This window comes from Alligator mississippiensis, chromosome 4 (assembly GCF_030867095.1).
Source record: "Alligator mississippiensis isolate rAllMis1 chromosome 4, rAllMis1, whole genome shotgun sequence".
Taxonomy (NCBI): domain Eukaryota; kingdom Metazoa; phylum Chordata; order Crocodylia; family Alligatoridae; genus Alligator; species Alligator mississippiensis.
The window spans coordinates 217,219,593-217,238,026 of NC_081827.1; the positions used below are offsets into that span (position 1 = coordinate 217,219,593).

Genomic DNA, 18,434 nt, shown 5'->3' on the forward strand with positions numbered 1-18,434 from the left:
AAACTGAATTTCAGTCTTAACTTTGGAAAGCCAACACTTCATGATATATTGATTTACTCACGACTATATTACATGCAGTTTGAATGTAAAGTATAACTGGCAATTTGATTTTTGATCAAAAAATTGTCTATATAGGTTGTTCCCATATTTTCCAACTGCTTCATTTTCATCATGATGCAGTGCTTAGAAACATGCCTTATTTGGCTCTAAAAGTGCATCTGAGTTTTTCTAAATCATACCACATCTTTCCCTAGAAGTCTCTAGCTCTTTTGCATTTAGTACCTCAGAACAGATCTTTTTTGGGGTTAACTCTTTACAGACATACATAAGAAGTGATATGATTTTGCAAGTATTAGCTTGCCTGAAACATAACAATCATCTGCATAAGAGCAGATGGTACTACCTTATCTGGAACCTGACTGTCAGCCATACATTCTCATCAGAGCTCAATAAAAAAAAGTCTTGTCAAGTGAAGATATACTTTTAATCTTAATAAAATACATATGTGTTGATATATTTAAATTACTGTATTTCTCCTTAATAAGTACTTGAAACTATAGCAGTTCTTTTGTAATTACCCATTTGTATCTCCAAATGGATTTGTAGCACCTTGTAATGTTTAGACATTCTGCAATTAGGGTAAATTCACCTTTACCCTCCGGTATATACAGACTACCCCAAGCATGGTGAAACTAGTGTGGTGCTGCTTTGTATATAGAGAGGATAAGACTGAATGCATGGAGTCGCTGTAGAGAGTATACCCCTCTCTGCCCATGACAAAGATAGTTTTTGGGCCCTCGGCACATATAAGGCAGATACACCAGCCAAACCTATTTTTCTGTCATGAAACAGGATTTAGCAGCCAGCAAGTCTACTACACCCATGAGCCTGCCCTTTAGGAAACATTTCCTTCTTCCCTAGCTCCAGCACATGGGTTTAGGCCAAGCTTGTTTACTTGGTCTTTGTGTGGGAAAAAGGATTTTGTCAAGTAAATTAAAAGTTCACATACCATGTAATGCTAAGAATGAGCTAAGTAGCTGACTTGAATGACTAACTACCAATCACTGGATTGACTACCAAGACTAGGGTTGTAAATGATTCATTTAAGTTCTGAAAATGAAACTTGAATTAATTTACCTTAGCAAATAATCAAAACAATGAAGAATAATTATAAAAGTAATCTGGAACTTATTTTAGGAGAAACTTAACCTAACGTTGAGTTTTGTGTCATCTAATGCAAAGCATGAAAGCTAATTGGTGCAACAAACAGACTCCATTAATATTATCAAACATCAGAATCCTAGCAGTTGCATTATTTACCAGTTAATATATACTAATTACATAGTAAACAAAATGCCAGAAAAGGAAGCTGGTGTTAGAGCACGGGCAGGGAATTATTTTGGGTGAAGGGCCGCTTAATGAGGTTTGGTAAGCTTTTGAGGGCTGCATGGGTAGACCCACCCCGTGGCAGGTACTATCTTGGGACCAGAAGTCCCATCCCTAGTACCTGACCTTTGCCACCAGAAGACCTTCCCCTTGCCCCCACAGAAAAACTCCTTGGGGGGGGAGAGGGTTGCCATCTTAGAATCAGAAAAAAAAATCATATAGTAGATGTTTGACTTTTACTATAACATATTTTAATTTTATTACAAAAAATATTTTTGTCATAACTTTTGTTTGAGTAGTGTACATAGAGTGTCTATGCAACACTGGTCAGGCCGCAGCTAGAGTACCGTGTCCAGTTCTGGGCACTGCACTACAGGAAGGATGTGGACAGCATTGAGAGGGTCCAAAGGAGGGCCACTCACATGATCCAGGGACAGCAGGGCAGACCATATGAGGAGAGGCTATGGGACCTTAACCTGTTCAGCCTTTGCAAGAGAAGGATGAGGGGGGACCTGCTGGCCGTCTATAAACTTACTAGGGGGAATCAACGGGGTTTGGGAGAGACTTTGTTCCCCCAAGCTCCTCCCGGAGTAACAAGGAATATTGGCCATAAGTTGCAAGAGAGTAGGTTTAGACTAGACATTAGAAGGCACTACTTCACACTCAGGGTAGCTAGGATCTGGAACTAATTTCCAATGGAAGTGGTGATGGCTCCTACCCTGGGGGTCTTTAAGAGGAGGCTTGACATTTACCTGGCCGGGGTCATTTGAGCCCAGTTTTCTCTCCTGCCCAGGGCAGGGGGTCAGACTAGAAGATCTACAAGGTCCCTTCCAACCCTACATCTATGAAGGTGATTGCATAGTAACCCAAAAATAAATTATTAGTCTTGGATAGTATGTGGGTGGTATGGTTTTGTGTGTGTGTGTATGATGGGGTATGGGGAGGTGTGGGTGTGTTCATGTGTATGGTGGGGCATGGGAGGTGTGTGGGTAAGTGTATGGTACAGTGTGGGGGGTATAGTGTATGTTGCGGGGTTGTGTATATGTGGGAGGTTGTAGGGACAGGGTGTGTGGCATTCGTGGGATGTGAAGGATAGTGGGAACAGTGGGGACCCCCCCAGCTGCCTTCCCCACCTCACCTGTCTGCAGTGCATGGGGCTTCCCTCCTACACATAGGGGCCACACACAGCAGGGGCTGAAAGCCCTACAACTGACAGGGCTCCTGGCCCCAGATCCATGTCACATGCTGCTGGAGAAGACAGCCTTGTGATTGATGGGGTTCCTAATCCTGGTTGCTCCTCATGAGCTGCTGGGATGGAAGCCCCATGTGGCTTGGGGGTTTTGAACACAGCTGAGCCTTGGGGATTATGGTAGCTATGATCCACAGGGCTCAGGGGTTTCATGCTGGATATGGTGCTCCCCTTTTGGCTGGGAGCCCCATCACCTGATGAGACTCTCAGCCACAGGAGAGACCCTGCTATATTTGCAAATTAAAGCTTGGTAGCAGCCAGCTATACAAGCACACATTTTCAAGATCTAATTTTATAGTAGGGGTGCATGAACAAAGATAATTTTGGCTGATACCAATGGCTGATTATTAACCAGCCATATCTGCCGATACCAATTTGACAGCCGATATATAGCCTGACAGCTTGAAGAGCAACATCTGGCCGATAAGTTTGTGGCGGGGAAGGGAAGTGGGGAGGGAGTGGGGCTGGGCAGGGGCAGGCACTGCCCACCTGGGGTGGGGCAGGAAGTGGGGTGGAGTTGCAGGCAGCTCATCTGCAAGGCACAGGGTGGCAGGGAAGGAGGTAGCTCCCCATCACTGCACGCATCCCTGGGGAGGCATGGGGGCATAAGCTCCTCAGATTTGTGCGCAGGCTGAGGCCGGGATGCCCACTGTGGGCTCGGGGCCAGGGGCTGCACCAGACTTCTTTTGGTTAGGGGGCTGGAGATCTGCTTGGAGTGGGCAGGGTGGGAATCAGTAGTGCTGGGAGCAGGGGCTATGTGGTGGGCTACAGCCACATCAAAATATGCCATAGCTACGTTGTGTCCCCTCCCAGCACTGCTGCTGCTGCTTGCCCCACCCTTGCTTGCCCCCAGTGCAGCCCCAGCCCAACCCCCGCACTGGGAAGAGGCTAGCACAGCCCCTGGCCCCAAGTCCACAGCGGGCAGCCCGCCCTTGCCCCACACACAAATCTGGGGGGCACATGGCTCCCATGCCTCCTCCAAGGGTGCGCACAGAGGTGGAGAGCCCCCCCCCCCACCCACCCTCTGGATGAGCCACCCATGGCTCCACCCTGTGCTCCACCCCACCCTGGCTGGGCAGCCATGTCCCATTCCCTCCCTCACCATGGGGGCCTCAATCCCTCCCCCATGCCCCTTCCACCACAGACTTACTGGCTAGATGCTGCTTTCCACACTGATGGGCTGCATTCCTGGCTTCATGCATGTTGTGGCCATGAGCATGCAAACAACATTTATCGGTGACATTATCAGCTACACCAGCCAAAAAAAGCCGATTGCTGATAATGGCAATTTCCCTTTAATGGCTGCAGATCTGATACAGACTAATATATTGGTGGACCTCTGTTTTATAGGTGGTTGGAGCTTTTTATTGTGTGATAGTTACTTTGCATCTGTAGCTGCTCTTAAGATAATTACTCAACCCATTGTTTGTACAATACCTGTAACCTGTAGGGAGGGCCTAAAATAAAGACCTGAACTAGTCAGGATTCCAAAATTCTTGATCATAGTTGTTGCCTTATAGATTCATAGATGTTAGGGTCGGAAGGGACCTCAATAGATCATCGAGTCCGACCCCCTGCATAAGCAGGAAAGAGTGCTGGGTCTAGATGACCCCAGCTAGATACTCATCTAACCTCCTCTTGAAGACCCCCAGGGTAGGGGAGAGCACCACCTCCCTTGGGAGCCCGTTCCAGACCTTGGCCACTCGAACTGTGAAGAAGTTCCTCCTAATGTCCAATCTAAATCTGCTCTCTGCTAGCTTGTGGCCATTGTTTCTTGTAACCCACGGGGGCGCCTTGGTGAATAAATACTCACCAATTCCCTTCTGTGCCCCCGTGATGAACTTATAGGCAGCCACACAGTCGCCTCTCAACCTTCTCTTGCGGAGGCTGAAAAGGTCCAGTTTCTCTAGTCTCTCCTCGTAGGGCTTGGTCTGCAGGCCCTTAACCATACGAGTGGCCCTTCTCTGGACCCTCTCCAGGTTATCCGCATCCTTCTTGAAGTGTGGCGCCCAAAATTGCAAGCAGTACTCCAACTGCGGTCTGACTAGCGCCCAATACAGGGGAAGTATCACCTCCTTGGACCTATTCGTCATGCATCTGCTGATGCATGATAAAGTGCCATTGGCTTTTTTGATGGCTTCATCACACTGCCGATTCATATTCATCTTGGAGTCCACTAGGACTCCAAGATCCCTTTCCACCTCTGTGCCACCCAGCAGGTCATTTCCTAGGCTGTAGGTGTGCTGGACATTTTTCCTCCCTAGGTGCAGCACTTTGCATTTCTCCTTATAAATTCATAGATTAATAGATGTTAGGGTCAGAAGGGACCTCAATAAATCATCGAGTACGACCCCCTGCATAAGCAGAAAAGAGTGCTGGGTCTAGATGACCCCTGCTAGATACTCATCTAACCTCCTCTTGAAGACCCCCAGGGTAGGGGAGAGCACCACCTCCCTTGGGAGCCCGTTCCAGACCCTGGCCACTCTAATTGTGAAGAAGTTCTTCCTAATGTCCAATCTAAATCTGCTCTCTGCTAGCTTGTGGCCATTATTTCTTGTAACCCCCGGGGGTGCCTTGGTGAATAAATACTCACCAATTCCCTTCTGTGCCCCCGTGATGAACTTACAGGCAGCCACAAGGTTGCCTCTCAACCTTCTCTTGCGGAAGCTGAAAAGGTCCAGTTTCTATAGTCTCTCCTTGTAGGGCTTGGTCTGCAGGCCCTTAACCATATGAGTGGCCCTTCTCTGGACTCTCTCCAGGTTATCCGCATCCCTCTTGAATTGCGGCGCCCAGAATTGCACGCAGTACTCCAACTGCGGTCTGACCAGCACCCGATAGAGGGGAAGTATCACCTCCTTGGACCTATTCGTCATGCATCTGCTGATGCACAATAAAGTGCCATTGGCTTTTTTGATGGCTTCGTCACACTGCCGACTCATGTTCATCTTGGAGTCCACTAGGACTCCAAGATACCTTTCCACTTCCGTGCTACCCAGCAGGTCATTCGCCAGGCTGTAGGTGTGCTGGACATTCTTCCTCCCTAGGTGCAGCACTTTGCATTTCTCCTTGTTGAACTGCATTCTGTTGTTTTCTCCCACTTGTCCAGGTCTGCTTGCAGCTGTTCCCTGCCCTCCGGCGTGTCCACATCTCCCCATAGCTTTGTGTCATCTGCAAACTTGGACAGAGTACATCTCGCTCCCTCGTCCAAGTCACTGATGAAGACATTAAAAAGTATCGGTCCAAGGACCGAGCCCAGTGGGATCCCACTGCCCACACCCTTCCAGGTCGAAACTGACCCATCCACCACGACTCTCTGGGTGCGACCCTCCAGCCAATTCGCCACCCACCAGACTGTGTAGTCATCCAAGTCACAGCCTCTTAACTTCTTCACCAGTATGGGGTGGGATACCGTATCGAAGGCCTTCCTGAAGTCTAAGTATACGACATCCACCCCTCCTCCTGTGTCCAGGCGTTTCGTAACCTGGTCATAAAAAGAAACTAGATTGGTCAGGCACGATCTGCCTGCCATGAACCCGTGCTGATTTCCCCTCAGCAAAATTTGTCCTGCTGGGCTCTCACAAATGTGAGCCTTAACATTTTTTTCAAAGACTTTGCCAAGGATGGAGGTGAGACTGACTGGCCTATAGTTGCCTGGGTCCTCCTTCCTCCCCTTCTTGAAAATGGGGACCATATTGGCCCTTTTCCAGTCCTCCGGGACTTGGCCCGTGCACCATGAGCTTTCAAATATTCCCACCAGTGGCTCTGCAATGATGTCGGCCAGTGCCTTCAGCACCCTTGGATGGAGCTCATCCGGGCCTGCTGACGTAAAGGCATCCAGTTTTTCCAAATGACTCTGCACCATCTCAGGGTCTACGCATGGAAGTCTGGCGCCCTGCTGCTGCCTCTCTACAGCCCCAGTGAGAGACTTGTTGTGCCCCTCACTTAGGAACACTGAGGCAAAGAACTCATTGAGGAGTTCAGCCTTGTCCCCCCTGTCTGTCACCAATTGTTTCTGCCCATTTAGCAGGGGTCCTATTCCTCCCTGGGCCTTCCTTTTACTCCCTATATATCTAAAAAAACAATTTCTTGTTGTCTTTTACTTGGGTTGCCATCCTCAGCTCCATGGTAGCTTTGGCCCGTCTAACTGCCTCCCTACAAGCACGAGCAGAGGAGGTATATTCGTCTTTGGTGATCTCTCCCTGTTTCCACTTTTTATGTGCTCCCCTTTTGTCCCTTAGGCTGCTCTGGATTTCTCTGGTCAGCCAGGGAAGCCTCCTGGCCCCTTTCCCTCTTTTGCCTCGCTTGGGGATCGTCTTGCTTTGTGCCTAAAGGTTCGTTTCCTTAAGGCACAGCCACCCTTCTTGGGCTTCCATCTCTTCAAATCTCCTACTCTGGATGCAGTGCGTCCTTGACTAATCACCTGAGTTCATTGAGATCAGCTTTCCTAAAGTCTAGCATTTTCACCCTGCTAGTTACTTTACCCACTCGACGTCTTATGGTGAATTCTATTATTAGGTGATCACTGTCCCCCAGATGGCTACCGATCTGGAGGTCCCCCACCATGTCATCCCCCGTTGCCAATACCAGATCCAGTATGGCATTCCCCCTAGTGGGACCATGTACGTTCTGTGTCAGGTGGAGGTCCTGTACACAGGTTAGAAACCTTTGTGAGCGGTGGGACTTTGCTGTCTGTGACTCCCAGCAGATGTCCGGGTTGTTTAGGTCCCCCATGACTACCGCCTCTTTAGCTTTTATGGTCTCCGAGAGTTGCCTCAGGAGACCCGAATCTCTTTCTTCCCCTTGATGTGGGGGTCTGTAGTAGACCCCTACCACCAAATCCCTTTCTCCTTGCCCCCCATGTAGCCTAACCCACAATCCTTCTACTTCCTCATCCTTGGATTCTGTCTTGATGAGGGTTGATGTATATTGTCCCCTGACATAGAGCGCAACCCCTCCCCCTTTCTTCCCCACCCTGTCCTTTCTGTACAATCTATAGCCCTCAATGTGTACTGCCCAGTCGTGGGATGAATCCCACCAGGTTTCTGTTAGCCCCACTAAGTCATAGGTGTTTAGTGCAAGCAGGAGCGCTAGTTCATCCTGCTTGTTCCCCATGCTCCTAGCATTAGTATATAGGCACTTGAGCCCTGCGACTGGTGCCTTTGCTGCCCCCCCGCTCCGAGTCCCAAGGGGCCCATTGTTTCTTACCTTCTCATTTCTTACCTGTGCCGTAGTGCTGGCCTCCCCATGGCTTTCAGGTTCCCAATGCTCTCTTTCTTCAGGCTGGGCTGTCCTTGTGGGTGCCACATGGTTTGTTGGTCCACAGCTTCCCCTGCCCTCATCTTCCCCTCCCCCCGATGAGCCTAGTTTAAAGCCCGCCGGAGGAGATCCGCCAACCTAAAAGAAAACACACGCTTACCTTTGGGGGACAGGTGAAGCCCACCCCAGCTGAGCATGTCCCTCGTCGTAATGTGCGGGTCGTTGTCCAGGAAGGCGAAGCCTGCCTCGAGACACCACTGCCGAAGCCACCAGTTGGTTTCTCGGATGCAGTTCTCATGCCGTCTTCTGCGTCCATTCGCTGGTAGGATGGAAGAGAATACCACCTGTGCACCGAACTCCTTCAGCACGCCGCCCAGAGCACTGTAGTCCGCCATCAGGTGATAGGGGGTTCTCCTGGCCGCATCATTAGTACCCACATGGACTAGGACCATGGGGTAGTAATCAGTGGGCTTAATCCTGGCCTGGATTACCTCTGTCACATCCCGAATCTTTGCTCCATGGAGGCAGTATACCTCTCGTGCTGAGGGGTCCTGGCGACAGATGGGCCCTTCTGTATTTCTCAGGATGGAGTCGCCTATGACGAGCACTCGTCGCCTCCTCCTCTGGGTCCTCTTGGATCTCTTGACCTGTTCGGAGTGTGAAGAATGTGGTGTTTCTTCCTGCCCAAGGGTTTCCTCCTCCCCTTCCATCTCCTGCAGGGTCACCAAGGCCTTATATATAATAAATCATTAACAACTGGAGAAAGTGTGGCGGGAGTGCTGAGCAGCCAGAGGCAATGGATTTGGTGGTCGGGGGGTGCTGAGTGGCCAGATGTGAAGTTGGCAGCTGCACAGAGGTACCGCAGTTGCTCTGCCCGGCTCCACAGGGCCCCCCAAAGCATGGGCCCAGGGTGGTTGCCCCAATTCACCCACCCTAGGGACAGCCCTGACTATATGCATCCAGTTTTTCAAGTAAGAGAAAATGTGCACATGGTCAATTAAATGAAGAATAGATCATGTTTCTCCTATGTTTTCATTTACATGGAAAACATAGGAGAAACATTCTGTCCTATATGCTTAAATAATGCTTATTATATTTATTTGATAACAGCTACCATATACTTAATAAACACTGGAAAACTTTCACAATCTATACTAGTCATAGATGCCGACTTTTATTTTTGCTGGGGTGAAGTGTGGCGGGGGAGGGTTAAGATGATGGGCATATGGAAAGATTTATGTATTTCAGGAGACAGGCCTCTTCCTGGGGGGGGGGGGGGGGGCAGGGACCTCAGGCCCAACATACTCGACTCTTCTGATGCTAGCCATATCATTATGCAATTATTTATTTGTATTTCTTAATTGTGAACCACAATTACTAGTACAATTATTAGATCAGTTCCTGCATTTTGTATTACTGTGAGTGAGATAGGTATAAACTTGTAGTAAAGCTTTAGGCATGTTTGTTGACCTCTCTAATCAGCCTGTATGTATTGCCCTTTTTGCCAGTGGGTAATAAAATAATTAGCAAATATACTTTAACTGTTTTGAAGCTATGTTTGAATTAGAGTTCCAAAAAGAAGAAACTAGAGATACTGTATATTGAACTTCATTGCCTACCATTCTTACTTCTCACAGGGGTAAAACCAAGCTGGAGCAATCAAGAATGCAGCTCTGGTGATTTTTAACGAGGTAGAGCAACATATCACCATTTTTACACAGGTTACCTAAGCAAGTTATACGTATATAATCACTTTTTAATGGATATTGATTGGCCTGCATGCTACTCAGCTATGTTCCTTCCCTAGCCATTGCAAGATGGTAGAAACATGCACAGCTGCTCTCTGCTGAGTCACATGACTCACATCACAGCATGGTCAGGCAAGATTGGCAACCCAAACATACATTTGACTCTGCTTATGACTTTTCTTGATACTTCTTTATAAAGTACTTTAATAATTAACTGCATGCTCAATAGGTTTTGAATTATGGATCATAAAATTACAGGAATGTTCAACTTTAAAAAAGTCAAAGGAAAAAAGGGAGCATGCATAGTTTTTAAATAATATAAAAACAACCCTTTTTGATTCAGCCCTTATAAATGTATTGTGTTGATAAAGGACATGAAGATGCTTTTGTGTAATGTTTACTGTTCCTTTAGAGTTCCTTATTTAATACTAATTTGAACATTTTAATGAATCTCATTTGCTGCAAATTTACATGCATTTAAATTTGAACAGCCTATACGTTGATCAGAATGTAATGCAAATATTACCAGCCATATTTTGTCTTCATTTGGACACCACATATCTTGACTTTTCATTAATATATTGAAGCAGGTCACGTAATTTTATAATAGTTTTGAAAATGATATACAAAACAATGTTTTTTTAAAAATATGGAGTACTGGAAATTTCCTCTATGAAATGAATTTAAAGTGGGATTCATACCTGGTAATACTCACATCTATGACTGAAGTCTTGAATTCACATTACTCAGTGTAAATCATTGAATATGGAGCAGCTAACATAACTTCTAACAAAATTATACAATGGAGTAAGTGACAGGACCTTCACTGCCCAGGAATACTAGATATAATGCAAAAAATGGAACATTAAAAAAGTTATACATCCATTTCCACTCTGAGCTACAACAGTATGCATCTGGAGCAATTTTACTGCCATTAGAGAAGCGTGGATTTATACCAGTGGGACTCAGAGTAAAATTTGACATGATGGTAGCAAATTAAGGACATTGATTGTAGTGACATTGGATGCATCTACATATGCAATTAATGCAATTGAATATACTCCAGCTCAATTTAAGATGGAGTAAACTAATTCTGACATCACCGTCTACATGTGCGTTTATGCGCAGTAATTTACTATGCTGCCAGATACCACTTGTATCTGATGGGACTATCTAGCAATGCAGTAAATCAGTGTACTGCACCCTAATTGCCATACACAAGTAGACGGTGATGCTTTACTGTACAGGAAATTAATATGCTGTGCAATAAATGTGTCTCATGTAGACATGCCCAGTGGTTACAGTTGTACTTCTGGATACTAGGGCTGTGCGAAGCTTAAGTCCCTGATTTGAATCGACAGAGATTCAGCCCAATTTGGTGGCTGAATCTCTGAATCAAATCAGAGAACCTTTTAATCTCTTTGAATCGAATCACAACCCTCTGAATCGATTCAGAGAGATTAGGAAGGATTTGGAGGTTAGGACATAGAAATTGCTTTAAATGTTTTTCTGCATACCTCTAGGTAGCAGGGGCTCATGAGTGCTGCAATGCTGGGGTGCATGGGGCATCACACAGGAGCACGGGGAGCTCCCCAGCGCGCTCAGTAGCAGACCCAGAAGTGGACCAGAAGCACTTCCAGGTCCCCTGGGGAGTATGATGGGGACCCTGTGCCCCTGTGCCTCCCTGGCTCAGTGACTGGTGCCTCCTGGGTCTGGGAGCAGGGCACCTGGGGTCTCCCTGCAGCTGATTGCCAAGCCAGGGAGGTGGGGGGGAGTGCCCCAGCAGACCCAGAAGTGGACTGAAAATACTTCTGGTCCACTTCTGGGTTCGCTGCCAAGGACGTGGAGGGTCCCCTACTCCCCCCCCCCCCCCCGTGCTCCTGTGGGACACTCCATGCGCCCCAGCATCTCAGCAATCACAAACTGTGCTGGTACCTCAAGGTATGTAGAAAAAACTTTTAAAGCTGTGTCTGTATCCGAAACACTGCTTCTCCAAATCAGCATCAAATCTTCATTCAGATTCAGCTGAACTGAATCAGGCACAGTGATCTGAATCAATACATCAAATCACTGTCCCTGATTCGGACTAAATCTGAATCCGAACTGAATAGGACCCGCTTTGCACACCCCTACTAGATACTGAGGGTCAAACCATTATAACTAGGAGTAACCCCATTGACTTCAAAGTATCTGCCTATATGAACCAATTTTAGTTGAATGTTTCATGCAAGTGGTCTTCCTTTTTAAATATGAAGATAGCTGTGCTGTAAAAAACAACCATTTCCTCTTAAGGTCTATTCTGTGCCAAGAAGGCAGTACTACACTGTGTGTCTTTAAATGCAAAATGCCATCATTTAGGTCAGAAGTGTAGGTTGTAGCTCTGTTGGTCACTCTAAGGACATAGGCAGACATGGCTCTTTGGGTAAATCAGATATCTTTTATTAGACCATCTCAAATAACTGGAAAAATTCTTTGGAGGCTTTCGGGTACAATTACCCGACCTCTCATTGATGAAGGATAATTGTACCAAAAGCTTGCAAAGAAAAATTTTTCCAACTATTTGAGTTGGTCTAATAAAAGATGCCCAATTTACCCAAAGAACCTTGCCTGCCTATCATTTAGGTCATGCACCTCATTGTCTTTCCTAATAAAACTTAACCTCATAGAAGGTATAATTGATTTGAAATAATTTATGGTTTAGGTAATCAGGACTTGTAGTAGAGATGATACCTTTTATTACACCAACAAGATTTTTGCAAAAAACAATTCTTTAATTGCAAGTTTGGGGGCACAAACTCCCTTCATCAGGCTTTTGAGAAAAGATTATAAAAGATCTCCTGGGTAGAAATGAAAGTTCATATTTCATAGGATTTCACAGAGGAGTCAATAGATGAAAAACTCTTGGCGGTCAGTTCATAGCTGGTATGAAGCTTCTCACCTCCTGTGAGGATCTGTGATGATGCAAATTACCTTAAAACAGAGGCAGGAGCAGCATCTCAGGTTTCAGGTGGTCACAGCTGCTTCCTACTTGGGAAAATATGAAGATTACATTTTTTAAATATCGGCTAAAATTCTATATCTTCCATGTGTCAGGTATTCAGGTTGTACCTGTATTGGTCTACAGGAAAAGGCAATCAGAACTCATAGTAGAGATGATATCTTTTATTAGACCAACAAGTTTAAAAAAAATAAATAAATCTTTAATTGCAAACTTTCGGGCACAAACACCCTTTATCAGGCATAGTTTAGGTGGCATCTAATATCTACTATTTTTTAATGACATGTAAATAGTCAGCAATTTAAACCAGGTTCACCACCTCTTGTATGCTAAAAAAAACAAAGTACTGTATAGTTTCATAGGATAACTATAATGTAGTATATAAACATAATATAAATATAATGTAGATATGCTTGAGCTAAATCAAAAGCTCAGAATAAAGCTTTAAAGGAAGCAGACAGGTTATTTTCTTAGCATATACAGAAATTAGCTCTTACAAGGTTTGAGATTTATAGTAGGCTTTGAGACAATTTGGAATGGGTAAATCCTTTTATTTATCTCATGTTTTGTCTCTCAATTATACAGCAATTCATAACTATCAAAATTCTAAGTCTAAAACTAATGGCTGGATTACTAAAGGCAATTTGTAATGGCTGAATCCCTTTCTTTATGTTATTGTCACCTGAATCACGAAGCAGTCTGTAAAGCTTAAAAATATTGCCACCTGCTCCTGTTCCCATTGAAATCTAGAGGAGAGTTAAATGGGAGCAAGACTGGGTCCTATGTGAATGCATTCTAATGGAAATGGGCACATTAACCTGCTGATGGTCAAGGCTTATTTGATTATTTAAACTGTTAAAATTAAGAGATGCACTACTTCCCAGCATATAGGTTCAACTCTACATGCATACAAATGAGGTACTCAAATATTCGTAAGCAGTACTGCTTAAACTTCTTTTTTACATCCTGTACAATAGTATATACTATACCAATAATATTCTTCTAAAAAATAACCAATATAAGCCCATAAAAGTAGTTTTTTCTTTGATTACTTTTGTGTGCGTGTTTTTCCCCACAATAACGCTCAGGCTTCTGCTCAATCAAGCATGCTGGTTTGCTGATTCAGGCCTTGAGAATGCTACATCATAAGCAAATGTTTTCAAATGTAACCCTGTAGATAACAAGACATCATCATCTCTACAGGTGCAAATGAGTATCTACAGGGAATGGAATGTTTTAGGGTGTGATAATCCTACTTATGACATAAAAGGAAAAGTTTGACAAAGAATGACTGTGTATTTTGAATGTCCTTTTAATTTAGTAGTTTTACTCCTAGAAAAAGTACCAGCATTAATGCCTCCATCTCTAAACTTCAAGGTTTATTTTTTAATTTGAGGGGTAGAGGAAGTAATTCTCATTTACTTCATTTTTTTTTTTAATTTGTGATTATTTGAGATTACCTGAAAAATAAACAAAGAACAGAGGAGTTGCCACCTTTGTTATATTACTAAACATATACTGCAGTTCTAATATTTGCTATTTAATGATTATTGTGACAGGACTAATGGAGACAGGCCTATACGAGGCAGAAATGATCAAAGAATTGGCTTCACTGAACTGGCAGTCATTAGAAGTATTAAAATTGATTATTGTTGTGATCTTTTATCCTATTACCCTTTAGGTCTATTTTATTGAGTTCAGTGGTGCTGAATCAGTCTCTAAATGATTCCTAATCTGCCTAATTTAAATGTATCAGATTATCTAATAATACTAAATTGTCAGTTAATTAAGGAACAGAGCATGGTTCCAATGACAGGAAGAAGTTAAGTCTTATTATAGTAAATAAATATAAAAGAAGTTCACAATTTTTATTTTTTGCTCTAAAAGAATGGCTTTTTCTTTTCTTTTTCCTACTATAGGTAATTTTGTGCTAGTAATTGTCAATTTTCTTCCATTACTTCAGCACTTTGCTCTGTAGATAATGGCCAAAATGGACTGGTGAAAGCAAAAGTGTGAAATACTTCTATAAAATACAGTTTATATTTCCCTCACGTTTCATATATATTTGTCTAGTAATTACAAGACATTAATATTGATCTCTCAGTTCTAATGCACATATACTTTCAATATTTGTTACTTGTGGTCTTTAGAATATGTTTTGTTATTGAAAATTAGTTATTATTTTTTTAAAATAGAGACAATATTGACATAATTATTGAATATATTAATTTTTCAAAATCAATTTAATGAAGGAGACATATGAATACATCACACTCAATGTGTTATTAAAGCTTCTGTGACCAAGAGAAAGCACATGAGGAATGCTGGAATGCTAAAGGATATATGATGCATACATGGTTTCCAAAATATAGCCATGTGTGTGTGTATGTTTTTAGATTAGTCTATTTGCCACAAGAGACACCTTGCAGTGTTTGTGTTTTTTAATTTCACTACATTCATAGTTATGCCATGACTGGTTATTATCAGTATGCAACAGAGCTGAGTTTAATTTACTGAAATGTTGTATTTGTGAAAGCTAAATATCGAAACTTAACCCCACAAATTTCTATTAGCAATCACAGAAATAGTTATAAATATACCAAAAATGTTAAATCACTTGATCTGGGGGGGCTGATGGGGGATAGAAATTGTTCATCTACACCTGATGATTAGACAAACACAGTCCACATAATCTACAATAACATCACATTATTTCTTATCTACCAGTTTATTCTCCCTATGGGATAATGTTTAATAACATGAAAGAACTAGATGTATTTTAAAACATGTTTATGGTCACTAAAGAAAGACGTGAAAATACCCCTGTCAAGAGTTATTGTGTATTACAGGCAAGGAATTACTTAACGCTCTTAATTGGTTCTGGAAAAACTGGGTGTTAAGTGGAACTGCGCTAAGCGAAACCCATTTCCCCATAATGAATTAATTTCAATAGACATAATTAGTTACCACCACTTCTTGCTGCAACTTCTCACCACCACCTCCTTTTGCCACCCCTCTGCCTGCCTGCTGGTTTCTCTGGCCACAGGTGCCAGCCCACATGTGCCAGCCCTGCACTTCTGCCACTCCACCCTAGGTCCCCACCGACCTCACACTAACACCTGCCCCCCCCACTGCTTCTCACGGCTGCCACTTCTCTCCATTCCCCCATCCACCAGCCGCTCTGGCATTGTGTGCCAACCCGGGTCCCCGCTCCTGCTACCCCGCTAAGAGCTATAATGAAACTGGCTCAGCGCTAAGTGAAATCAGGTATTCATTTTAAATGAGTGCTATAGCAAAATAGCACTAAGTGAAACCGCATTAAGTGGCGGTTGCCTGTACTGCAGAGCATATTATGCAAGCCAAGATGCCTCTTCAATAATTTATTTTTATCCACTGATACAAAATTATTTTTGTATCTCGCTTCACCTGTCATTTGAAAACAATAAATACATTTTCCTCTACTTCTTTTAAAACTCTACTTCTTTTCAAACAGGTCCCTTTGGCTCAAACCACATAATCTCGTCTTCCAACCAGAAATAATGTGGCCAGTAGTAGAACATTGACCAGCTGCCATTCTGCTGTGTCAATGTCTTCCACATGGAATTTTTAAATTAATGTAATTTGGATAACAGAAGTACGAATATTAATACAGGATCAACATTTCCTACCTTGAAAATCAATGACTTCTAAATTACTTATTTTATAAATTACTTGGCTATTTGTTTCCAAATAATTGAGATCCCTAACTTGTAGGCTCTCTCCTAACTTAACAGAAAGACAACAATACTTGGCACTTTGTAACATGATGCCTAAAATCAATAGAAACACTGGTCTTCAGAACATCTTTTTAAAAAATGCAAAACCCAAAATTATTTTTAAAAAATCATAATGAAATAATGTAACGTATCAAGGGTTATAGTGAAACAGATTGTTGCAACAAGTTAGAACTCATGTACAGACACTGGCTTTTTTGGAAGCCTTCCTTGCAAATCTTGGCACTCCTACTAATTTCCTCAGGATTTCCTGCATTTGTGCTCACAACGATGATCTCAAGATCTCATAATGACATTTGATTGATCATTTTAGTTATAATTTTATTCATTTTAATATTTCTGATACCAAATTGAGAATACTGCCTGTTGATTCACTATTACTCATATCCTAGGCTGATAAAATATCAGGTTAAATCCTTGGGATGCTGTAAATCCATGTAATTTAGCAGAATGTGATGCTCCCTTGCATTCTCAATCAAGAAAGTTGTCCCAATATGCCACCTAAGAATCTGTCCTGTCAGCCTCAAAGTACTTTGGATAGGATTATTACTTATTGATGAAGAAATACACTAACATTTCCTTATTAAATAGAACCTCTAAATTTTTCTGTATTCTGATATAATACAGAATAAAAATTCTCTAAATAATGCTCATAAGTGGTTTCCTCAGTCAGTTTTAATTCCATATACATGCTTGTACTAACATAAATCTTTCTGTAAATTTGTAACAGTGTATGCTGCTTTTCCAAAAGTTTTACATTATAATTCTACCTCAATCATGTTAACAGTTTATTACCAATACTGGAATTTAAGTTACTATGATACTATGTATATTTCTGCATGGTATACAATGAAATGTTTTACTGAACTGCTTTCTTTAATGTTGTAGAATTGATTAGAACTCTTATTTAAGTGCAAATGAAAATTAATTCCAAACAAATTCAAGCAGCAAAGGAATAATATTGACAATTAAAAACATGTTAGAAACTTTGCGACTAACTTTCATGTTAGTTGTTTTGAAAAACAAATGCATCTACCATTTGAAAAATATTTTATTTGCATATTTAAAAAGTAAACAAGCATGCCAAAATAATAAATAGCTCTAAACTGCCAATAGACTATCAGCCTTAACTATAGTCTATTATGGTCTGTGGAAATATGTCCTATCATTTGAGTAGCATCAAATCAGTCTCACCTGAGTTAAGGAGTAAGGACTGAAAAACTCCCACTGACATTTCTAAGAGTTTTGTCTGATTAAAAAGACTACTGGATTTGACTACCTATAAAAGTAATATTATGCATAATGGAAAAGAATGCAAAACAATGCATGTTCTAAAGTTAATATGCTGATCCTCTCATCTGATATAGTTATGAGCACCTGGTGCTGTGTATTTTTATGAGGATAGCCACTGACTTTACAATGTTTCAATCCATATATTGTTTTGAGAAAACATCTTCTGTAGCAGATGTGAAATAACATACACATTTCTGTTAACTTCGTTACTGTGCTAGAAAAATTAAGTGGCATTCGCTGTGTAATCCAATGCAACAGAGAGAATTAAATAACTCAACAGTATGGGGTATGCACCTGACCTTATTGTTACTGAATCTTTGTTTCAGAATTCTTATGTATGAAGCAGGTTAGTGGTCAAACTGTTTGTCACTCTTCGTCTCTTTTCCTTTCTGGAACATGAAACCAGAACATGTACATTTTAATGCTAAAATTTCACTTACAGTGCAGAATGTCACTACGTATTTACTAATATTTTTATTTAAAAGTTAGAGACTGTCATATTTCAGTAGTTTCTATGAATACAGTATTTCATGAGAGAAAAAAAAGTGTGTTTTGTGGGATTTTATTTGCAGAAACTAAATGCATCCAGCTCATCTGAAGGCAGTACAGTTGATATTGCCCCTCCTGGAGAGGGTGAACAAGCTGAGATTGAACCTGAAGAATCTCTGGAACCAGAAGCCTGTTTTACAGAAGGTAACAGCACACCATATTGACTAAAGATATAAATTAGT

General features: G+C 42.5%; 1 protein-coding gene across 1 annotated transcript in view; it reads left to right on the plus strand.

Moving 5' to 3' along the window:
• LOC102564050 (sodium channel protein type 2 subunit alpha) overlaps positions 1-18,434 on the plus strand; it is a 153,829-nt gene that overhangs the window by 99,094 nt on the left and 36,301 nt on the right. Inside the window, exon 18 of the mRNA XM_059727328.1 lies at positions 18,276-18,396. Coding sequence (XP_059583311.1) covers positions 18,276-18,396 — 121 coding nt within the window. The remainder of the gene's footprint in view (positions 1-18,275; positions 18,397-18,434) is intronic.